Source organism: Oryza glaberrima, chromosome 2, assembly GCF_000147395.1.
Source record: "Oryza glaberrima chromosome 2, OglaRS2, whole genome shotgun sequence".
Taxonomy (NCBI): Eukaryota; Viridiplantae; Streptophyta; class Magnoliopsida; order Poales; family Poaceae; genus Oryza; species Oryza glaberrima.
The window spans coordinates 8,024,509-8,049,560 of NC_068327.1; the positions used below are offsets into that span (position 1 = coordinate 8,024,509).

At 48.2% G+C, this 25,052-nt stretch overlaps 3 protein-coding genes and 1 pseudogene across 3 annotated transcripts; 1 reads left to right on the forward strand and 3 right to left on the reverse strand.

The window, feature by feature from the left end:
- Positions 1 to 4: 4 nt before the first annotated feature.
- On the reverse strand, positions 5 to 2,123 carry LOC127762470 (UDP-glycosyltransferase 72B1-like). Its single transcript, XM_052286996.1, has one exon. The coding sequence runs from the start codon at positions 2,102 to 2,104 to the stop codon at positions 674 to 676; it is 1,431 nt and encodes a 476-aa protein (XP_052142956.1). The 5' UTR covers positions 2,105 to 2,123; the 3' UTR covers positions 5 to 673.
- Positions 2,124 to 5,957: 3,834 nt separating this feature from the next.
- Positions 5,958 to 7,774, reverse strand: LOC127763781 (hydroquinone glucosyltransferase-like). Its single transcript, XM_052288576.1, has one exon. The coding sequence runs from the start codon at positions 7,694 to 7,696 to the stop codon at positions 6,242 to 6,244; it is 1,455 nt and encodes a 484-aa protein (XP_052144536.1). The 5' UTR covers positions 7,697 to 7,774; the 3' UTR covers positions 5,958 to 6,241.
- A 5,598-nt stretch (positions 7,775 to 13,372) lies between these two features.
- On the reverse strand, positions 13,373 to 13,930 carry LOC127761876 (probable BOI-related E3 ubiquitin-protein ligase 2; annotated as a pseudogene).
- An 8,352-nt stretch (positions 13,931 to 22,282) lies between these two features.
- Positions 22,283 to 23,770, forward strand: LOC127761878 (UDP-glycosyltransferase 72B1-like). The gene has a single exon (XM_052286212.1). It carries the CDS (start codon positions 22,283 to 22,285, stop codon positions 23,768 to 23,770), a length of 1,488 nt encoding a protein of 495 aa, XP_052142172.1.
- Positions 23,771 to 25,052: the final 1,282 nt, after the last annotated feature.

Here is a 25,052-nt window from a genome sequence, read left to right on the forward strand (position 1 = left end):
TTTAAAAAGCTCCATGGCATGTTTAGATTATAGCCAAAATAAACTTTGCCAAAATTTTAGCAGGATTTTTATGTATTTACTAAATCTGGTAACAAACTAAACATATATTTTTTTAGGTAACTTAAAAAAAAAAGGTATGATTGAAAATGTCATCAAAGTGAATAGCCCCCTAGTTCCGATATTCAACTCAAGGGATTTGTTGCGTGTCGGTCAACTGGAACTTGTTTAGCAGTCGGGTAGAAAATTAGAAACACCTACAAATAATCTGAATGGGACGCTCCATTGTTCAGCATTTTCTAGGATTAAATAATTGATAGTCTTGGCTACGCATATAAATCCACAATATCTACACCGCGTGGTTATACCGACACCTGAACAAAAGAAAGTCGCACGGATACCAACAGAAATCACCATTTTATAGCTATCATATACTGAGTATGCCGCAAGTTAATCCATAGATTAGGACTAGAACCACGAATTAGTCTTCACACGACAATAGCTTCAAATTCATTATTTAGTGTTGGGATCAATCTTCTTCCAAAAGAAATGGAGCATCTGACGTGTCTTTTGGAAAGAACGACTCAGCTGACATCCGAATTCCGAAAGTAAGTGATCACATTTCAAGTTTTTGACCAAATTTCACCGAACGAAAGTGACACCGGCTAAGACCGACTTAACGATCCTCACGCACGGCGTTCTTCCACTTGCCGGCCACCTCCTCGAGCGCGCGGCGCGACGCCCCGTCTGGCGACCACGCCCTCGCCGCCGCCGTCGCCTGCAGCTCCCTCGCCCGGCGACGCACGGCGCTCCCCTTCTCCCCTGGATCCATGAGCTCCTTCACCGCTGCCGCGACCTCCTTCCGCGACACCACGCCGCCGTCGCCGCCGCGTGCCACCGGACGTAGCGCCACCCCGGCTACCTCCGTCAGGATGACCGTGTTCATCTTCTGCTCGGCGTACAGCGGCCACGCGATCATCGGCACGCCGGAGGACACGCTCTCCAGCGTCGAGTTCCACCCGCAGTGCGACACGAACGCCGCCGTCGCCGGGTGCGCCAGCACGCGCACCTGCGGCGCCCACGACGCCACGGCGAGGCCCCGCCCGCTCGTCCTCTCCACGAAGCCCTCGGGGAGGAAGTCCATCGGGTTGCCATGGCCGGCGCCCATGGAGTAAGGCAGCCTGCCCGTGCTCGGCATGCGCACCACCCAGAGGAAGCTGTGGCCGCTCATCTCCAGCCCGGCAGCAAGCTCGGCCGTCTGCTCCACGGACAGCGCGCCGCCGGAGCCGAAGGAGACGTACACCACCGACCCCGCCGGCTGGCGGTCCAGCCACTCCAAGCACGCCGACTCGTCGGGGTCCTCGTTGGAGTTCGGCCGGACGAACGGCCCGACGAGGTACACCGGCGGGAACGCGCCGTTCTCCGCGTCTCGCCTGAACGCTTCCGCGGCGCCCGGCTCCATCTCCGGGAAGCTGTTCACCAAGAAGCCATCGGCGCCGCCGTATCGCCGCCCCTCCTCGAGCACGTAGGCGTAGTTCGGATCGGCGCAATCCTGGAACCCGTCAGGAATTTCGTCGTGGCGGAGCGGCGCGCAACTGGGGAGCACGAGCGGGTCCGGGAGGTCACGGTACTCGCCGGCGGCGGCGTCGTCATGGAGCTCCACGACGCTGCGCACGACGGAGATGAAGCTGATGCTGGTCGGGAAGAACACGTACCCGGGCACGCCGAGCTCGGCGGCGAGCGCCAGGGCCGGCGTGCCGAAGAAGTCGCACACGATCGCCGCGGTGGTGGAGCCGATGCCGACGACGAGCGCGCGGAGCTGCGGGACGAAGCGGCGCATGACCTCGTACATAAAACAGCCGCCGACGTCCGCCGGGGGCGGGAGAACGGCGGTGGCCACGGAGGCCGGCAGCGAGGAGAGCACGGCGGCGTCGGTGGCCGGGTCGGAGAGGCCGGCGAGCGTGACGAGCGTGGCCGCGACGCCGTGGTGGTCGGCGAGCCGCCGCGCCAGCTCGGCCATCGGGATGAGGTGGCCGGCGCCGGGGCTCGCCAGCAGCACGACGTGCGGCCGGTGATCCTCCGCCGTGGTGCTTGCGAACGGCTCCATCGGTCGTCTGTAAGACGGTGTAGTGTGCGACTGTGTGTTGTGTGTAGACGACAATACGAGTCGTATATATAGCCCACGGCCACGCATGCAGCTCGAGAAAACATATGCGTCATTAGCAATTCCCTAATTATAATTGTGGCAGTTGACGATATCTTTTCTTCAACAAAGCTACCGGTAGCTATTAGTGAACAGTGTGCCCCAGAACCTGGCGAATCTTAAAACGAAAGAAAGATTATGTGATAGTGTAGCAGCCGGCGGCGATGGCTCCTCCTGTTTTTTTTAAGTACTTATAGAATATTCGACAGTTTTTTTAAGGAAAAAAACTTTCACATGTAACTAATTACAACGTATCTAGTATGAAACTGTTATATAACTATTACGTAACTAATATGTAACTTATATGTAACTTTTAAAGCCACATGGCATCGCAAGTGTCTAGCGCAGCGGTCTTGCAAGCAACAAGTCTAGGGTTCGATTCCTACTTGGGCACATGCGGTTATTTTTTTTATATCTCGGTATCACGAATTTTAAAGAACATCTGACGGTGGAAAATTTGAAAGTTTTAAGGAAATAAATCAGTTGAATGTTTTTTGAGCAAAACCGTTTTTTGTTAAAAGACATTTAAGGACTTGTAGCATCTTTTTATCATCCTATCGAGGGACCCTTAGTTTTTTATATGTTATCTAACGTTTTCTTTTAAAAAATAAATAATATAGATTAATATGAAATACTATCACTATACAAATATGCAAATTCAAATTGAACTTCTACAGGTTGTAACAACAATAACACATAATTATATACAATAACACATAATTATATACATACTTTAATTATTTTTATTTTTATTTTTTTTGGTAATTTGTAGAGGTTGAATTTAGGTTTGCATGTTTGTAGAGTGATATATTTTAGAGTAATTTTCACAAAACTACATGTAATTTGATCAATCTACTTAAAACTATATATTTAAGAAAGTGTAACCTAGAACTACAAATTTAAAATCATATTTTTCAGAAAACTATATATTTAAGGTATTATATCATAAATCTACAAATTTAATATCATATTTTATCACAAAACTATAACTTTATAACCTCAATAGTGCTATGGATATAAACTTTAAAATCTGTATATAGTTCTTTCATAACTTCATTACTAAATATGTAGTTTTGTGATACAATGCTATAAATTTGTAGTTTTGTGATAAATTTCACTCTAAAACTGTAGTTTCGTGATACACATTTTTAAAACTACAGTTTCGTGCTAGTTTGGTCAAAATATATATAGTTTTATGAAATTTACTCTATTTTTTATATTAATCTATGTTGTGAATATATTTGTTAAAACATAATATAACTATTTAGGTGGCATGAAAGAATGAGAGAATGTCTCCTCGAGAGATGGAAATCTATCTTTCTATCATATAATTTAACTATGTGTCATTGTGACTAGGTTATAACTAAATGCCCTTTGGGCTTAACTATTTGTCACTAAAAAGAGGTGATATCTGAGGAGAATTGTAATGTCCCGCCTCTTTCAGGCCGGGCCCATTGTAACGTCCCACCTCGGGCGGGCCCATTTACATCTGGCAACTTTTCTTAGATATAGATTGCCTTCACAGACCAACACAAATCTTTTCTAAACACTTTGTCCTCACTCGTGTGCACCCGAGAAGAATTTCCCGAGCTTTTCTTGGATATAGACTACCCTCACCCTCACATATCAACACAAGTCTCTTATGCACACTTTGTCCTCACTCGTGTGCACCCGATAAGAATTTCTCGGTCGATGATGAGCAGCTTTTCTTGGATATAGACTGAGGAGAATTGTAACGTCCCACCTCTCCCAGGCCGGGTCTACTTATATCTGGTAGCTTTTCTTGGATATAGACTGCCCTCACATACCTCGAGAAGAATTTCCCGGTCAGTAAGGCCGGGCCCACTTATATCTGGCAGCTTTTCTTGGACATAGACTGTGATACCATTATGTAGGGCTGTCAACGAGCCAAGCTCGAGCGAGCCTCCCTATCTAGGCTCGAGCTCGGTGCAAACTCGAGTCGAGCTCGAGCCAAGCTTAATTTCAGTGCGAGCTTGTAGCTGGGTTCGAGCTCGGCTCGTTCAGCCTCGAGCTTTTCTCGAGCTTACTGCCAAACATGCTAGTAGTACTACTCCATTGCATGCACGTATCACAATTTCCTAAGCTCAAGCAATCAAGCTTAGGGTGTGTTTAGGCTGTGTTTAGATCCAAAGTTTGGATCCAAACTTCAGTCCTTTTCCATCACATCAACCTGTCATACATACACAACTTTTCAGTCACATCATCTCCAATTTCAACCAAAATCTAAACTTTGCACTGAACTAAACACAACCTTAGTTTACGTCAAAGTTAGAAGTTTGGTTGAAATTGGAACGATGTGATGGAAAAGTTGGAAGTTTGTGTGTGTAGGAAAGTTTTAATGTAATAGAAAAGTTAAAAGTTTGAAGAAAAAGTTTGGAACTAAACTCGGCCTTAGATGGAAAACAAATCGCAAAAGTCACCACCATTTAAGAGAAAAGGTAGAATGTGCTGATTAGATGGGAAAAAGCACTACCAAATCTTTCAAATAACGTTGGAATACTATACGTTGACTCATTGAGGCATGCATAGCACAATAGCACACCTGACACCTATTGCAAGCCATGCATCTTTTTTATTGGGAAGTGGCAAAATAGTAACAGCAATGGTAGAGTTTGCTAGGCATTGAACGAGGAGAGAGATTGAGGAGTACACTAGCAGACGAGGCTCGTCGAACTACTCGATCTCGGCTCGGCAGGTTCACGAGCTCATGGTCAGGCTTGAGCTCGGTTTGACTCTCAGACGAGTCGAGCTCAAGTCGAGTTTTTAACAAGTCAAGCTCGAGCTGCTCGTGAGCCCCGAGTTTCTTTGACAGCCCTACCATTATGTAACGTCCCGCCTCTCCTAGAATTTCCCGGTCGGTGAGACCAGGCCCACTTACATCTGGCAATTTTTCTTGCCTCTCCCAGGATTTCCCGATCGGTGAGGCCAGGCCCACTTACATCTGGCAGTTTTTCAAGGATTTCTCGGTCGGTGAGGCCAGGCCCACTTACACCTGGCAGTCTTTGTTGGGCATAGACTATGATACCATTATGTAACGTCCCGCCTCTCCTAGGCCGGGCTCACTCACCCATCCTGAAATAGTAAAATTGCTTCAGGCCAAACAGCTTAACCTCAGAGTTCATTGGAGATCGGCTTCTGGAAAAGAAGTTGCAACTTGTTGGTATGAGTATTCTATTAATTCTATTAAGCCCTGGGCCAGGATGTCACATGCAAAATTATAAGGTTATTTTCTTTCCATTGCAAGAATCTGACTCGATCCTACAGTTAAAAATTTAGAAGTTGTGGGACAAAAGAACTGGCGAACTAATGTTTCTTCTAGCGAATTCGAAAAAAGGAAACACGGCGATATACAATAGAGTTTCTAGAATTATAGTGGATTCAGTTTGTTTGCATCGTTCACATACTTATGCTCTGTTATCATACACAAAGGATAAAGAGGAATGCCAACACACGTTACAAATTAGGTAATTTACTACGTACAGTATATACTTTACATATAAAACGGTACTAGTAGTAGCTACGATCAAGAACCAGCAACGCGCCCATCGTTTTGTATACAATTTTTCACATGGCCAGCGACGACCATGTATATCCAACAGTTTCTTCCTGATCCACAGCACAACCAGCTGTGGGCGCGCTCCATTGTTCAGCATTTTCTATGATTAAATAAATGATAGTGTTGGCTACGCATATAAATCCACAATATCTACACGGCGTGGTTATAAAAGAAAGTCGCACGGATACCAACAGAAATCAACATTTTAGTTATCATATACTGAGTATGCCGAAAGTTGGTCCATAGATTAAGATTAGAACCACGAATTGTAAGTCTTCACACGAGAATAGCTTCAAATTCTTTATTTAGTGTTGGGATCAATCTTCTTCCAAAATAAATGAAGCATCTGACATGTCTTTTAGAAAGAACGGCTCGGCTGACACCCGAATTCCGAAAGTGAGTGCTCACCTTTCAAGTTTTTGACCAAATTTCACCGAACGAAAGTGACACCGGCTAAGACTGACTCAACGATCCTCATGCACGGCGTTCTTCCACTTGCCGGCCACCTCCTCTAGCGCGCGGCGCGACGCCCCGTCCGGCGACCACGCCCTCGCCGCCACCGCCGCTTGCAGCTCCCTCGCCCGGCGACGCGCGGCGCTCCCCTTCTCCCCTGGATCCATGAGCTCCTTCACCGCCGCCGCCACCTCCTCCCGCGACACCACGCCGCCGCGCGCCACCGGACGTAGCGGTAGCGCCACCCCGGCTACCTCCGTCAGGATGGCCGCGTTCATCTTCTGCTCGGCGTGCAGCGGCCACGCGATCATCGGCACGCCGGAGGACACGCTCTCCAGCGCCGAGTTCCACCCGCAGTGCGACACGAACGCCGCCGTCGCCGGGTGCGCCAGCACGCGCACCTGCGGCGCCCACGACGCCACGGCGAGGCCCCGCCCGTTCGTCCTCTCCACGAAGCCCTCGGGGAGGAAGTCCATCGGGTTGCCGTAGCTGGCGCCCATGGAGGAAAGGAGCCCGCCCGTTCTTGGCATGCGCACCACCCAGAGGAAGCTGTGGCCGCTCATCTCCAGCCCGGCGGCGAGCTCGCGCGTCTGCTCCACGGACAGCGCGCCGCCGGAGCCGAAGGAGACGTACACCACCGACCCCGCCGGCTGGCGGTCCAGCCACTCCAAGCACGCCGACTCGTCGGCGTCCTCGTCGGACCTTGGCCGGACGAACGGCCCGACGAGGTACACCGGCGGGAACGCGCCGTTCTCCCCGTCTCGCCTGAACGCTTCCGCGGCGCCCGGCTCCATCTCCGGGAAACTGTTCACCAAGAAGCCGTCGGCGCCGCCGTATCGCCGCCCCTCCTCGAGCACGTAGGCGTAGACCGGATCGGCAGAATCCCGGAACCCGTCGGGGATGTCGCCGTGGCGGAGCGGCGCGCATCCGGGGAGCACGAGCGGGTCCGGGAGGTCACGGTACTCGCCGGCGGCGGCGCCGTCGTGGAGCTCCACGACGCTGCGCACGACGGAGATGAAGCTGATGCTGGTCGGGAAGAACACGTACCCGGGCACGCCGAGCTCAGCGGCGAGCGCCAGGGCCGGCGTGCCGAAGAAGTCGCACACGATCGCGGCAGCGGGGGAGCCGACGACGAGCGGGCGGAGGTGCGGGACGGAGCGGCGGACGAGCTCGAACATCACGGAGCCGAAGCCGATGTCCGCCGGGAGGTCGTCGAGGGCGACGGGCGGGAGCACGGCGGTGGCCACGGAGGCCGGCAGCGAGGAGAGCTCGGCGGCGTCGGTGGCCGGGTCGGAGAGGCTGGCGATCGTGACGACGGTGACCGCGAAGCCGTGGTCGGACACGAGCCGCCTCGCCAACTCGGCCAGCGGGATGAGGTGGCCGGCGCCGGGGCTGGCCATCAGGACGACGTGCGGCGGCGGCGGCGGCAGTGACGTGTCAGTTGCACCGGTGGCCGCCTCCGCCATGGTTGAGTGCAGAGTATGGAGTACGCTTCTACTTATTTTTGGTGTCGTGCCGCGTCGCGTCGCTTTGCAGTTTGAGAATGGAAAGCAGATGCCAAGTGCAATGAAAATTAAGGCCCAGCTTGGAACTTAGGAAGATAAAGAAACTAATTAGTAAAAAATAAAAAGAAGCAGCAGGCAAAATTTGCCACGGACATCTAAAAGCTAAGCTATGTAATTAGCTGGAAGACACTCAAAAAACGCGACACTACTAATAGGCACCATAAAATTTATGTAATTAGCTGTAGTACATCTAAGACAATATTTTATCATTTTCAGTGAAAAACAGGAGATAGAAATTTCAAAAGGACATAAATGCCCTCGGCCTAAGTAACATGTACCCGAAATCTCCATCCAACTTAACTCTAGGCTATCGATGGTGACGGCGGCGGCGGCGGCAGGCGACTGACTTCTTCTTCGACAACGGCTGGTGGCGGTGGTGGGCAAGCGGCTTCTGCTTCAACGGTGGCTGGTGACGGCGGCGGCGGCTTCGGCTGGTTGTGGCGTTGGGAAGCGACAGCGGTGGTGATGGCTCGGCCGGTCATGGTGCACCAGGAGCTCGCCGCGCTGCAGGAGCAGCAGCACCATGATTTCATGCCGTCGCCACACCAACAGCAACAGCAACAGCAGCTAGCGTAGCAGCAGCAACAGTAGCTAGTGCAGAACGATGCCCAACAACAACAGCTAGCAGCAGCAACGCCGTGGCCGACGATGCCCTACGACCACCACCACCCGCTGCTGCAGCCGCTCTGCAACGCCGCCGCCGCCACGGCGCAGAGCTCGGCCACGTCCGTGCCACCGACGCCACAGCCGCACCGCACCTGCCCGCCGCCGCTGCGCACCTGTCCGCCACGGTGCTGCTGCAGAAGGCAGTGCAGATGGGCTGCTCACGAGGCAGGGACCGGAGGAGGAAGGGAGGTCGCTCTCAGCCCTCTCACTCGCCGAGAACCGCCAGCTCCTCATCCTGCTCAACATCTCCCTCGCCGTCCTCGTCGGCTGCAGCGTCGTGTTGCTCTCGAGCTCGGTGCCACCGCTTGCCATTGCGCCTTAGGTATGGTAGCCGCCGCGCCTTGCCGTCGCCGGCGGTGAGACCTGGAGGAGCGCCGCCGCTTTTTCCGCCACGTGCGTGAGGAAGAAGGATAGGAGAGAGATGTAGGCCCATGCCGCGTGAGACCAGGTGGTTAAAACCTATTAAAAAGGACACTGTCTATAACGAGATCGTTCTCTCTATGGTCATAACCAGATATCTCAATCTCATGTCTAGTTGCTACTAGTATACTCAAAAGTGAATGTATTTTTTTTCTTCTTATGGAATTTTCTCTTAGATTACACACCCGATTTACGATCCGATTACACCATTGTGTTTATAACAATTAAATCTTTATAACAAAATCTCACATGACTATATTTTTATGAAAAAATAGAAATTACTTTTATAATATATCTAAATTACTTTTAGATTTTATTAAATTACTTCTTAGTTATAAAAGTAATTCAATAAAGCCTGAAAGTAATTTAGCTATATTATAGAAGTAACTTGAAACAAAAGTGAAGTAACTTGTTACAACATTAAAAGAAATCTATACATTCATGTTGTGAGTTGTTTATTTTATAATCATTTTTAGTCAATTATATAATTTATGCTGATTAAATTTAATTTCTATATAGACTCATGTTTTTACCTCCATAACGGATTTACTTTTAATGTCGTGATAAAGTTACTTTCTTCTTTTTTTAAGTTACTTCTATAATATATGTAAATTACTTTTAGGCTTTATTGAATTTACTTTTATGGGTCTAAGAAGTAATTTAGTAAAATCTAAAAGTAATTTAAATATATTTTAAAAGTAATTTCTATTTTTTCATCAAAATATAATCATGTGAGATCTTATTATAAAGATTCAATTCTTACGAACACAATGGTGTAATCGGATCGTAGATCGGATGATTAGTTTAAGAGAAAATTATTTTTGAAGCCGGCGTAGCGTAGAGCATCACATGGCTTCTAATTTGGATTCCTGGATGATGCCACGTCCGTGAATCATCAAACCATGTACGGACACATCAGCACTTGTGGGATCGGACAGCTGATGAGCGTGTCACGCGATAAGGCAAAACAGAGAGCACGCGCGAATTAGATTTTGCCTATTAAAAATTAGATTAAACATACGCTGTCCATGATACGTGGGTCCCACCGGTGTTTAAAGAAAGAAAGAGAAGGGGCAATCCATGTATTTAGATAAATATCTCATCCCTTTTGTCCCGGAAATATAATAAAATAATACGACTTGTATCCTATGGCCAATTACACGTTTTTTTAGTGTCCATCAGCCGTGTCACGTTTTCGCGGTGTCTCTCAGCCAATTACACGTTTTTTGCGTGTCATTTGGCAAATCTGGCCTTTAGTTTATTTTCTGAGCATTAGCATACTAGGTCTGGTATCTCTAATACGTACTAATATCAAAATGGTATCTAAGGTATCATGCTTACCATGGTATCTAGGTACCGAAAAACTTGGTATCTACGAGTATCAAATTTGGTACCTAAAAATATCCTGCTGACATTAACACCTAAAAGTGTTTCGTTGGCTAAACGGTATATCGTTCCTTAGTTACCCTTAAAAACCGTACTAGTATGAATACAAAAGACATGAAATATAAATAGTTAGCAAAATCTCTTGCTCTCGAAGCTTGTCTTTAGCCTAATGGTTAGTTGTATGGTGTGTTTATATATGGGACTATTCAATTTCAACTGTCAAGTCAAATCATCGATCAAATTTGGTATATATATGTGTGTCCGTGTTTTGGCAATGCACTTGATGTTTGATGCCTATAATAATATTAATGTGTAAAGGATACTTCGTCCGTATTTTAATGTATAACGCTGTTGACTTTTTAACCAGCGTTTGACCATTCATTTTATTCAAATTTTTTGTGCAAATATGAAAATATTTATATCATGCTTAAAGAACATTTCATGATGAATCAAGTCACAATAAAATAAATGATAATTACATAAATTTTTTGAATAATACGAATGATCAAACGTTGGATAAAAAGTCAACAGCGTCATATATTAAAATATGGAGGTAGTACTATTTTGCCGGATGATCGAAAAATGGTCATCCAAATGGTATTAAGATTGAAAGAGAAAAGGAGTTACAGAAGATTTTTCATGGACGGTCGGTTGTAAAGGATATTCACACGCATATGTATGCTTAGGTGTATGGGTTCGGCGAAAAAATAAATATCTTATCTCTAATGGGTGGTTACAATCGAAGACTTCAACACGTATCAGAAAATTCAGAAATGTCAAACGTCACACATCATGTGTGTTAAGCGGAATCTACTCTTGGTTTTAATTAATTTAGGACCATGGGGTGGACGAAAGAATGCTATTGGCAGATCCACCCAACAATTCAACGACCATATATAACTACCCTACCCTAGTGGTTCTCTAACTGATTGTTTTTTATGCAAGCTAACGAATTCCATATTTTGCTGATATTAAGTCACAACCAAGATTTAACAACTCGTTTTTCTTTTCGAAACGAATTTTTTTTCTCAATTTTAGTGACACAGCAGGACACATATTCCTGCAGGGTTTGAAATTTTGGTTCGAAATTTCCGAATTTCGCTCCCACCGAAATGCTCATATCTCGTCCGAAACTTTCGGTTTTTTGCAATTTTTTGTGAATTTGGTCAAATTTTATTCAAATCCATTAAAAATCAGTCAAAATTTCAAAAAATTTCGTTAGAAAAAAAAATCCTAATTTTCTGAAATTTCGGTTCTTTCACCCCCCGTCGGCAGAAACCGTAGTTTCGAAATTTGAAACACTGCATTCCTGCGTATCTACCAGTATGGACATATTTTCTCAAGAATATCTCTTTTTTTTACTCCTAATATTAGGCTAGAAAAAAAATGCTCCATTGCATCAACGGGAGTCTGTTGGGCCTTAATCCATGTAACAGTTAGTATTTTTTGAATCTCTGTAACACTTAGTATTAATAGGACTAATTGTAGCACAAAGTGAAGAAACAAAAAGAACTTTATATTTATCATATGCTCATGAAACCAAGACCCAAAAGTAGCTCCGGAAATCTCATATGCATCCACTACAAAAATTTCAAATATTACACTCTAAAATCAATGAGCATGAAAATTTCAATAAGCAAAATCGTTTCAATAATGCTAAGACCAGCTGATCCAATAATGCAGGCCTCCCCGTTAATCTGCAAGTCCATGGACTAAGACCAGGTGGCCCATAAAAGCACACAAGCACCGTAGGAAAAAGTACACCGAAGGTCCCTCAACTTGTTATCGGGATAAAAAATGTCCTCGCAACCAGATATACGGGGTCCCTTAACTATACAAAACCGGTCACTCGAGATCCTTCGGTGGTTTTGACTCCGGTTTTAGCCTACGTGGTGCATGGGCCCCACATGTCAGCATGCCACGTCAACTCCCCTTTCCCCTCTTCTCTCCCTTCCTCCCCCCTCTCTCTCTCTCTCGCACTTTTCTCTCGCAGGCCGACCGACGGGTAGGGAGCAGATGATCGGGCGGCGAGCGGGGCTGAGCGGCGGCCGGCGGAGGCGGCGTGCTAGCACGCGGTGGCCGGCGAAGCGGAGCGGCGGTGGTGGCAGGCGAGCGAGCGTGCGGCGACCGACGGATGGGGAACGCGCCGGGATGTCGTCGACAGTGGCAATCGGCGGGGAGAAGAGGCGCTGGGACGGGTGGTGGCCGATGGGGAGAACGACCGACGAGCGGGCGGGGAGACGAGGCGGCGTGTGTGCCGACCCGGGCTGCCAAATCTTGCTGTCAAATCTTTGAAGCAACAGTACCTGCCGCATATGAGATCGACAATCAACCATTCAATCCACCTAAAGATGGCCATATGGCCCGAGGCCCACGGCCCGGCCCAAAGCCCGCAAATTTGGCCCGGCCCAAGCACGGCACGACCCGACTGGGGTCGTGCCCATGCCGGCCCGGCCCGACAACCGGGCCATGCCTGGGTTGCACCCTTGGCATGGTGGGCCAGCTCGGCACGGCTGATCAAATAAAAAAAATATAGAGATGCAAAATAGACTTAAATAATCGTATAAGGCAAGGCCCAAGACAAGAGGTACACAAAATAGACTTATGTTCTAGCAATTTAAACATAGCCGACAGAGTTGAGGGACCAAAAATAGACTTTTTCTGTGAGGAAGCACGATGGGCCATCGTAACTTCGGCACGGCCCGAGTAGTATTGGGCCATGACTGGGCCTTGTATGCCACCCATGGGCTGGCACGGCACGGCCCGGTGTATAGGTCGGGCCGTGTCGGCCCGACAAGCCTTGGCCCAGGCACGGCCAGGCTTGGGCTGTGCCGTGCCGGGCGGCCCAGATGGCCATCTATAAATTCACTGCACCGAACACTGTTGTTTCCACCGACAAAACTTGCATGGCCTGGAGATCACTGATGCACTGAACCGTGGCTTTCCTAGCGTGAATTTCCATGTAACTTGGGACATGATGATTGTTGTTAGCTTGCTTGACGCTGGAGTTGGCTGACGGATGCCTGGTTTCGGTCTGGCCATAGCTGTTGCGCTATCGAAATCTCCTACTCCATGCAGTGGCTGGTGTGGCACGTGTGAGTGACTTCAGGAGAGGACATGGACGGAGGCGTTCTTGGTGGCGGCACAGACGGGGCAAGCGTCGGCGGCAGCCTCGCAGGCGCCACACAGGCACAGGTGGCGGCACGGGAGCAGCAGCACGGACGCCTCCGCGACACGGCAGGCCTTCCACGACGTCGCCCCGGACATCGCGTCGGCGTCGGTGGCAGCGGCGGCGGCGGCGCCGCCTGGGGTCTCAAAGCATCACGACTGCGCGTCCTCGGCGTTGCCCTCCCCCGCGGCGGCGGTGACGGCACAAGGGGACTGGAGGAGCTAGTCGAGCGTGGTGCGGAGGCCGGCGGTGACACCCATCCACGCATGCTCCTCTGCGCTCATCCGGCGGAGCTTCTCCTCCAGCTCCGCGTTGTAGCAGCACTCGCGATCCAGCTTGGCCTCCGCCGCGCGCACCCTACCCGTCGTGGCGCGCCGGCGCGCCACGGCCGCCGCCAGCGCCCGGACGTGTCGCCGTTGCGCTTCCTCCAGCCCTGCGCGCATCTGCTCGGCCTGCACGACATCCACCAAACACCGACGCCGATCAAACACCATTCACCAAACACAAACAAAGGAGGCCAGCAGCGTGAGCGGGTGCGTGGCCTCGTCGTAGGTGAAGAAGAGCGAGGCGTTGGCTGTCGGGATGGGGAGGTCACCCTGCTGGCCTCCTCTTTCCCTGCTCCTGCGTCGCCGCCGCCGCCGCCGCGTCGCCTATCGCCAGCCCAGAGAGAGGAAAAGTGAGACAGAGAGAAAGAGGACGAAAGGAAAGAGAGATGGTGATGACGTGGCACGCTAACATGTGGGGCCCACATGAGTCCCACACTGACTTAGTCGTCACGTAGGCCAAAATCGGGGAGAGCCCCAAGTGCGGAGAGTTATTTTAATCACGTGGATGTCCACCCGTTCAATACATATAATTTAAATAGTTATTAAAAACAGTACCTTTGTGTTGAAATGGGGATTCAGAAAATGTTTCTACCATATTCTTCCATCTGTCATCCTTCGTTAGTCACATATGTGCGATGAACGCAGAGAGAAGAGGAGCCCAGTCCGAGTGTCTGACCGAGCCTGTAACGGGACATTTTCCAAATTCCCAACGTGAGAACGATGGGGATAGAAGAACTTTTGATTGAAATCAACAGAAGAATCTACGGGATTGCAACGTGTCAGGAACCTGACGTTGCTGGGTGAGCTACAGGAAGCTGACAACGTGAGGGAGGAAGAACAGACTTATGCTGGAAGAGGAGCAAGAGTTTGTAAGTGTAACACACGTGTGTGTGGGCCGGATTGGACCAAATGAGTACCAACCGAGCCCACGAGTAAGTCTGGAGTGAGAGAGAGAGAGAGAGAGAGAGAGAGTTGAATTGTAATAAGAACACAGCACCCTGACTTTCTTTCGTATCGATGAAGTAAGAACTGGAGGCGAAGGCGGCGGTGACACCAATCCTGCTGGATTCGGTGAAACTACCTCGTTTCTTGCTTGTTCTTACTAGTTCTTGAGCAGTTGAGTTAGGGTTCTAACAATCTGGTATCAGAGCCTTGCCGTTCTCTCATTTCCTGGATTTTGCTGCAAAATTTTTTCCCGGAAGAGGTGGGAATTGTTGCTTCGGTGACTAATTCCGCAAAAGCTTCGGCTCCCTCAACTGGGTTAGCGAGATCCAGAACGAGACGTCAACCACGGGCACTTACGAGAAACCTCGCTACGTCACCAAGCAAGCCGCGAAGATCATGGATCAGGATGGGAAACTGTATCTTCTTCTCAAGAAGATGGAGGAGGCGGAGAAGAAGCGCGAGGAAAGTGAGAAGAAGAGGGAGCAGTCCGAGGAGAAGAGCAGGGCTGAGCTCATGGCGCTCAAGGCGGTGGTAGAATCTCGTTTCCCAGCTGTCGAGAAGAGGGTGGATGATCTGCAAGGTTCGGTGAAGGATTTGCAAGGCAAGGTGGAGCAGCTGCAGTTGGATGTACAACAATTTCCTCAAGAGCAACCTGCTATTGCTTCTACGCTGAATCAAACAGGTGCTCTAAAAACCTCTATTCCCTTCCCTGATGTGACTGATTTGGATCGATCCCCTTCCGATGTAGCAAATTCTGTTGGTGTGATGGGTTTGGGGGGTAGTGTTTCACCGATGTCTTGTCCTCAGTTTGATGGTGTTAATCCTCAAATGTGGAAGTGGAATTGTGAAGAATACTTTGACATCTATGGAGTACATGCTAAGAATTGGGTCAGGATAGCTGGTTTGTACTTTGTGGGTAACGCAGCCTTTTGGCTTCACTCTATGCGGTCTATACTGTCGGGAGTTAGTTGGCTAGTTTTTGCTGAACAAGTTTGTGTCAGATTTGCTAGATGACCAGGAAATTCTTATTAGGCAGTGGATTCATCTTGTGCAAGATACTACTGTGTCTGAATATGTAGAAAAATTTGACAGCATTATGCACCAACTGTTGGCTTACAACAATTCACTTCCTCTCAATTATTTTGTGACCAAGTTTGTGGAGGGGCTGAAACAGGAAATCAGGTCTGTAGTTCTGATGCAGAAACCACAAGATCTGGATTCAGCTTGCTCACTGGCTTTCTTGCAGGAAGAAATTTTGGAAGGTTCCAAGTCTATCAGTCACAAAAAGTCTGATCAGCCTATTCTTGTCAGGAACACTTTGAAGTCCTTCTCTCCTCAAGGCTATTCTAATTCTGTTGTTAAGGGCACTTCATCAGCCCCATCCGATGACAGGAGAGGGTCTGACAGTACCAGGGCTAGAGATGACAGGCTAGCCGCTCTGAGATCTTATAGAAGGTCCAAGGGGCTGTGTTTTACTTGTGGGGAGCGCTGGAGTAAGGAACACAAATGTGCTACCTCTGTTCAACTTCATGTAGTTCAGGAACTATTGGAAACCTTGAGTCCTAATTCTGTTGATTCAGATGAGCAGGAAATGGAAGAAGGTAACCTGATGGCTATATCCCTACAAGCTATCAGTGGTACTGAGTCTGCTACTTCTTTCAAGATAAAAGGGTGTATTCAAGGAACTGAAGTGCTAATGCTGATCGATTCAGGCAGTTCTCATTCTTTCTTGGACACCCAAGTAGCTCACAAGTTCCAAGGTGTTCAGTCATTACAGAAGGTGATGTCAGTTAAGGTAGCAAATGGAGGTATCATGTTATGTTCTCAATTGATTCCTCATTGTGCTTGGTGGGTTCAAGGAGTAGGTTTCCATTCAGACTTTAAGCTATTGAGTCTTGGAGTTTATGATGTTATTTTGGGTATGGACTGGCTAGTAACCTTGGGAACAATGAATATTGATTGGGCTGCTAAATGGATGGAGTATCAGTTGGGGAACAAAACAATCGGAATTCAAGGAATTCAGGCTCAGACTGAACACTGTGCTCCCATTTCAGTGGAAAAATTTCAGGAAATGCTAAATCTCGATTCAGTCATGCAGGTCTTTCAACTGCAACATCTACCTCCAGATAAACTTGTTGAAGTTCCCCTGCAATTCAGGCCTCTTTTATCTGAATTTCAGGATATTTTTGCTGAACCTACTGGTTTACCTCCTAAGAGAGCGTGTGACCACAGAATTCCTTTGTTGCCTAACTCCAAACCTGTGTACATCAGGCCGTATAGGCACAATCCAGCACAGAAGGACGAAATTGAGAGACAGGTGAAAGAGATGTTGGCCTCTGGGGTGATCAGACCTAGCAGCAGTGCATATTCTTCTCCTGCACTTTTAGTGAAAAAGAAAGATGGTACATGGAGGGTTTGTATTGACTATAGACAACTTAATGCCATAACTGTCAAAGGTAAATTTCCCATGCCAGTCATTGATGAACTTTTGGATGAGTTATCTAGGGCTCAGGTCTTTTCTAAATTAGACTTAAGGGCAGGGTATCACCAGATTAGGTTGCAGGAAGGTGAAGAGCATAAAACTGCCTTCCAAACCCATACTGGCCATTGTGAGTACATGGTAATGTCATTTGGGTTGACTGGTGCTCCAGCTACATTCCAAGGGGCCATGAATGATACTCTTGCACCTGTTTTAAGGAAATTTGCCATGGTCTTTTTTGATGATATTTTGGTTTATAGTCAGGACATACAGTCTCATCTCACTCATCTCAAGGAAGTGTTTCAAGGAAGTGTTTCTCCTGTTACACAAGCACCAATGGAAAGTGAAGCTCAGTAAGTGTTCCTTTGGTTAGTCCCAACTATCTTACTTGGGACACATCATCAGTGGTAAAGGGGTTGCTACTGATCAATCAAAAATTGAAGAGGTTGTTAATTGGAAAGTGCCTGACATTGTCAAAAAGCTAAGAGGGTTTCTTGGACTGGCTGGGTATTACAGAAAGTTTGTCAAAAATTTTGGAGTCATCAGTAAACCATTAACTCAGTTACTCAGGAAGGATGTTCCTTTTGTCTGGTCCTCTGAAGCTGATCAGGCATTTCAGTCCTTGAAGGTGGCTTTAGTTACTGCTCCAGTTTTAGCCTTGCCAGATTTTTCTAAAACATTCACTATAGAAACAGATGCTAGTAATGGGGGAATTGGAGCTGTCTTATGCCAAGAAGGTCATCCTATAGCATATGTGAGCAAGGCTTTGGGAATTAAAAACAGGGGATTATCAACTTATGAAAAAGAATATTTGGCCATTCTTTTAGCTGTGGATCACTGGAGGTCTTATCTCCAACATGCTGAATTTATTATTCTCACATATCATCACAGTTTGATGCATTTAAATGAGCAAAGGTTACACACCCCTTGGCAACATAAAGCATATACTAAGTTGCGGGGTTTACAGTTTAAAATCTGTTATAGGAAGGGATCTAGCAATGCTGCTGCAGATGCACTTTCAAGGAAATACAACCTGGACCCTGTTGACCTCATGGCAGTTTCTAGTTGTGTCCCTGTTTAGCTCCAAGAAGTGGCTGCTGAGTACTTGCTAGATGAGCAAACTAAGCAACTTTTAGCAGAACTGTCCCTATCTGCCAATTCCAAACCTCCTTTCTCTCTTCATAATAGTATTATCAAATACAAAGGTAGGATCTGGATTGGTCACAATCCTGAATTGCAACATAGAATTATCTCAACTCTGCATGACAGCCCAATGGGGGGTCATTCTGGTTTCCCTGTCACATACAGGAGGATTAAATCCCTTTTTGCCTGGCCCAAAATGAAGCAGACTGTTCAAAGGGCACTCAAGGGCTGTGGAGTTTGTTTGCAAGTGAAACCTGACAGAAGCAAATATCCTGGTCTTTTGCAACCTTTGCTAGTTCCTGATGGAGCTTGGCAGGTTATTACTATGGATTTTATTGAGGGTTTACCTAAGTCATCTAGATTTAATTGCATTATGGTAGTGGTTGATAAATTTTCAAAGTATTCCCACTTTGTTCCCCTGGCTCACACATTCACTGCCCTTGAAGTTGCTGATCTTTTATGCACAACATTTACAAACTCCATGGCCTTCCTCATTACATTATCTCTCATAGGGACAAAATCTTCACAAGTCATTTGTGGCAACAGCTGTTTGCTAGGTCTGGAACTCAGTTGCACCTAAGCACAGCCTATCACCCTCAAACCGATGGGCAAATTGAGCGTGTGAATCGTTTGGAAATCTTTTTGCGTTGTTTTGTGCACTCTATGCCTCATAAATGGAGCAGCTGGCTTTATTTGGCTGAATTCTGGTTTAACACTTCATATCATTCAACACTTCTGAAATCTCCTTTTGAAGTCTTGTATGGCTATCCTCCGGGACATTTTGGCATCCGTGATGATTCTTGTTCTGTTCCTGATCTGGATAATTGGTTACAAGAAAGAAAACTTATGGTTCAGCTCTTGAAACAGCATCCCAACAGAGCTCAGCAGCAAATGAAATGTTATGCTGATAAGAACAGAAGCGTTCATGCTTTTGAAGTGGGTGATTTCGTCTATCTCAAATTACAACCTTATGTGCAATCATCTGTTTCACGTAGGGCAAATCATAAGCTATCTTTTCGCTATTTTGGACCCTATCAAGTGTTGGCCAAGGTTGGCAAGGTGGCTTATCATCTTCAACTTCCTAGTGACAGTTCTATACATCCTGTCTTTCACGTTTCTCAACTAAAATCTGCTGCTGGGTTCTCCAAAGTGGTGCAGCCTCAACTTCCTGAAATGGGTCAACTTAAGGTCCCTGAAGTTATTCTGCACACTCGTCAGGTTCAACGGGGTAAGTCATTAATACCTCAAGTTTTAGTTCGTTGGTCTGGAGATGTTGCAGGGCAGGAGACTTGGAAAGATCTTGTTGATTTGCGTCAGCGCTTTCCAGCAGCGTTGGCTTGGGGACAAGCCCAATCTCAAGGAGAGGGGATTGTCAGGAACCTGACGTTGCCGGGTGAGCTACAGGAAGCTAACAACTCGAGGGAGGAAGAACAGACTTATGCTGGAAGAGGAGCAAGAGTCCGTAAGTGTAACATGCGTGTGTGTGGGCCGGATTGGACCAAATGAGTATCGGCCGAGCCCACGAGTAAGTCTGGAGTAAGAGAGAGAGTTGAATTGTAATAAGAACAGAGCACGTTGACTTTCTTTCGTATCGATGAAGTAAGAACTGGAGGCAAAGGCGGCGGCGGCACCAATTCTTCTGGATTCGGTGAAACTATCTCGTTTCTTGCTTGTTCTTACTAGTTCTTGAGCAGTTGAGTTAGGGTTCTAACACAACGCAAAGAAACTAGCACATTAAATCCCACATTGATGGGACCAAAACTGATGTTGTTGGGTGGAGGCGACGCTATAGCTCATGGTCTTGGATGCAGGTCTTCTACAGTACTGCATATACTGCTCACTGACATGTGGATCCCACAGCCACTTGGGCCCACATATCAGTGAGCAGTACTGCAGGGGATCTCAATTGCACGGTTTTGGGTAGAGTGTGAGTGACAAAGTTGCTCGACTTCAATAGGAGGCGGTAGCATCCTCATCACGGCTACTCTTGTAGGTGGAGGCGTCGGAAGACGGAGCAGCGGTGGACAATGGTGCCTCAAGTGCAGGGGTGGAACCAGACAGGACTAACAGAAAGGACTGAACAAAGTATATAAAACTATAGCTCCTTCTTCTAATAAATATATGATAGAAAATTTTAGTGAAAACTTAATGGGGCTTCCATGGTTATAACGCTGATAGCAAAGGCTCGAGTCCCCGTCGTCCCCATGACAGATCCGCCACTGCCTCCATGTTAATTAGACCGCAGCAGACTCCTGCATTGTTGAGATGGAGCAACAGGGTGGAGGGAAGGGCAAGGACATGGTTGGCCTTGATGATGGAGCTTGATCTATTATCCGCCGCTTGGATCATGTAACTTCAAATGAGGTACTACTGATATATATATATATATATATATATATATATATATATATATATATATATATATATAAGCAATCTCAGGTTGTCTTGATAAAAATGTTGTGCCGGGCTGAATAGTTGGTTATATTTGAGCTTATCCAAAAAAAAATTATCCTTTATACAAATGTAATAAAGTAGCTCAGCTTCATTTAGACGACGGGATTAGTACGATACCATAGGGTAGTTCGACTACGCTTTGCTTTTATTTTTTTCCCCTCGTGACCTTTTGTGTGTGTGAAGCGGTATAGGAGAGGAAGAGGAGCGATAGGGGACATCGGTGCTCCAGTGGATGGAAGGCCTCGATGGCAGTAGCAGAGGATGTTTGCAGGCATGGATCACATGAGTAGGGTGGCAGCCGGCAAAGGGAGTAAGGGAGACGCCTCGAATGGCGACGGAAAGAGCTCAGCTCCAGCAGCAAATAGTATAGTGGTGGTAGCCTGTGGCAATGGCTATAAGAGAGGGGAGATGGGGAAATTGGATTAAGTGGGTTGTGGCGGTGATGCGATGAGAGGAGGGAAGAGGGGTACTAGCAGAGGAGATCAGCCGACGAGAAGGATTGGTTGGACATGGCAGAGAGAGGAGAGCTCGAAGAGCTTGATGCACAGTGGGGAGAGGGGATGTGATGATGACGAACCGCGGCGACAATGGTGCCACGGGGAAGGAGCGAGACGTTTGCTCAGTCGGCTAGGCCAAGCGCTAACATGTGGGGCTCACGTGGGTCCCACTTGCCACATCAGTGAAAAATGATCATTACACTGTCGACAGACCAAAGTTAACACGGTATTATGAATTAGTGTATGGGCTATACCTAGTATTTTGGTGTATGGATGAATTTCAGACTCAGATGACAAATTAAGGGACCTAAAGTGAACTTATTCCTACAAAATTATAACTTCCAAATGAATACTTAAAAGCTTATTATTATTATTATGGCGCGGATGCACATGGATACTTATCATTATACACGTGACGACATATATATAACATATGCACACATCCATAAATATACTCCCAACACACTCGAATAGGCGGAGAACAACAATACATCTCTAATCTTACTAAAATACATCTCTAATCTTACTAAAATACGTGTGTACTCCCTATAAATTTTAATGTATGACGCCGTTGACCTTTTGACTAACGTTTGACCATTCGTCTTATTCAAATTTTTTGTGCAAATATAAAAATATTTATGTCATGCTTAAAGAACATTTGATGATAAATCAAGTCACAATAAAATAAATGATAATTACATAAATTTTTTGAATAAGACGAAATGTCAAACGTTTATAAAAATGTTAACGACGTCAAACTTTAATATGGAGGGGATAATATTTAACACCATGTGATAAATAGTTGAGACAAAATATACTTTATACGATTATTACTCAAGTAAATCAGTGCAGAGACCGCCAGACTGGTAAAAAATGGTGACAGTAATAGATTAATAGTACTTCTAGAAGAAACCGCGATACTTAAATATGAGATCTGAGCAATTAATCTCTCCCTCCATGCATCACAGTCACACACACCGCGAGCTCCGAGCTCCGTGCTCCATGGATCCGTCACCTCGGCCGTCGCCGCACGTCGTCCTCGTAGCCAGCCCATGCGCCGGCCACGTCATGCCCATGGCCGACCTGGCGCGGCGCCTCGTCGCGTTCCACGGCTGCGCCGCCACGCTCGTCACGTTCTCCGGCCTCGCCGCGTCCCTGGACGCGCACTCCGCCGCGGTGCTCGCGTCCCTCCCGGCGTCCTCCGTCGCCGCCGTCACCCTCCCGGAGGTCACGCTCGACGACGTCCCCGCCGACGCCAACTTCGGTACCCTGATCTTCGAGCTCGTCCGCCGCTCGCTGCCGAACCTCCGGCAGTTTCTGCGCTCCATCGGCGGTGGCGTCACGGCGCTAGTGCCGGACTTCTTCTGCGGCGTGGTGCTCGACCTCGCCGTGGAGCTCGGCGTCCCCGGCTACGTCTTCGTCCCCTCTAATACTGCGTCGTTGGCATTCATGCGCCGCTTCGTCGAGGTCCACGACGGCGCGGCCCCCGGCGAGTACCGTGACCTCCCGGACCCCCTCCGTCTCGCTGGGGACGTGACGATCCGCGTCGCCGACATGCCGGACGGATACCTCGACAGGTCCAACCCCGTGTTTTGGCAGCTCCTCGAAGAGGTGCGGCGATACCGGCGAGCAGATGGATTCTTGGTGAACAGCTTCGCCGAGATGGAGTCAACCATCGTGGAAGAATTCAAGACGGCGGCGGAGCAAGGCGCGTTCCCGCCGGTGTACCCGGTGGGGCCGTTCGTCCGGCCATGCTCCGACGAGGCCGGCGAGTTGGCGTGCTTGGAGTGGCTGGATCGCCAGCCGGCAGGGTCGGTGGTGTTCGTCTCCTTCGGGAGCGCCGGCATGCTGTCCGTTGAGCAGACGCGCGAGCTCGCCGCCGGGCTGGAGATGAGCGGCCACGGATTCCTCTGGGTCGTGCGCATGCCGAGCCACGACGGCGAGTCCTACGACTTCGCAACGGACCACCGCAACGACGACGAGGAAGACCGCGACGGCGGCGGCCATGACGACGACCCGCTGGCGTGGCTTCCCGACGGGTTCTTGGAGAGGACGAGCGGCCGGGGCCTCGCCGTCGCGTCGTGGGCGCCGCAGGTGCGCGTGCTGTCGCACCCGGCGACGGCGGCGTTCGTGTCGCACTGCGGGTGGAACTCGGCGCTGGAGAGCGTGTCCGCCGGCGTGCCGATGGTGGCGTGGCCGCTGTACGCGGAGCAGAAGGTGAACGCGGTCATCCTGACGGAGGTGGCCGGGGTTGCGCTACGCCCGGCGGCGGCGCGCGGCGGCGTCGACGGGGTGGTGACACGAGAGGAGGTCGCGGCGGCGGTGGAGGAGCTCATGGATCCAGGCGAGAAGGGGAGCGCTGCGCGTCGCCGGGCGAGGGAGATGCAGGCGGCGGCGGCGAGGGCGCGGTCACCAGGCGGGGCGTCGCACCGCGAGCTCGACGAGGTGGCCGGCAAGTGGAAGCAGACAAACCGTGCTCCATACGAATAATGCTGTTTAGTTTGGCAAATTTCGTTGTTCGTAAACGAATTCGGCTCAAATTTGGTTGGTGATCACTACTGACTTTTGGTGATCACTGCATTGCTATCTCGAAAGGAAACCTCAAATGCTTCATTTCTCTCTTCTTTTTTTTTTTTGAATGGAAATGCTTCATTTCTTTTGGAATCTGATCCCATCGTCCTGAACACAGATTAAAGAATTGTAAGCATATTTCATGTAAGCTGATTCTCCTGCTCCTATACCTAGTTTATGTACGTACCCAAACTTGCACAACATACAAAACTGTTTGCTGGTGTTATGCGTGCAACTTTCTTTCATCGCCTAGGGTGTAAAAACTTTAAAGTATACGGACACACATTTGAGGTATTAAACATATACTAATAACAGAATAAATTACAGATTACGCCTATAAATTGTGAGATGAATTTATTAAGCCTAATTAATCTGTCATTAGCAAATATTTACTGTAAGCATCATATTGTCAAATCATGGTGTAATTAATTAGGCTCAAAAGATTTATCTCACAATTTACATGTAAACTGTGTAATTGGTTTTTTTCCCCACATTTAATGCTCTATACATGTGTCCAAACAATTGATGTGACGTTTTCGGCCAAAATTTTTTGGATCTAAACAAGGCCCTAGGCCATGTTTTTTTTCTCCTAGAAGTACGTGCACATGGATTTATAGATTTTGTACAGTCTAGTTCATATTCTATTTTTCTTAGGTTTAGATTCAGGCCGTGTTTAGATCCAGCGGTGAAAAGTTTTGACGTGCCACATTGGATATACGGAGACACAATTAAAGTATTAAACGTAGACTAATAACAAAATATTCCGCCTATAAACCACAAGACGAATTTATTAAGCCTAATTAATCTGTCACTAGCAAATGTTTACTGTCACTACTACACAAAACATTTTTATAGACGCCGGACCTGTTTGTTTCCAGGCAGGCCATAATTGGCACTGCACGGGATAATCAGGGGACCGGCGCCAGACCGTCGCCCGCACGGAAAAACACATTATCCCGTGCGGGCCACTTTACTCAACCGCACACGAAAATGTTGTGCTGGCCTCTTTACTCACCCCGCACGCGAAAACAATCCTCATGCCAACTTGCTACACGACTGCCACTTTAACTCTCCCACTCATTCTCTCCTCCCACTCCACTCCTTCTCTCCTCCCGGCCTCTCATCCTCTCTTCACAGCAGCGACAGCGGCGGCGTGCGGCCCCTCCCTCCCTTTCCCTTCGGCTCCCTTCCCCTCTCCTCC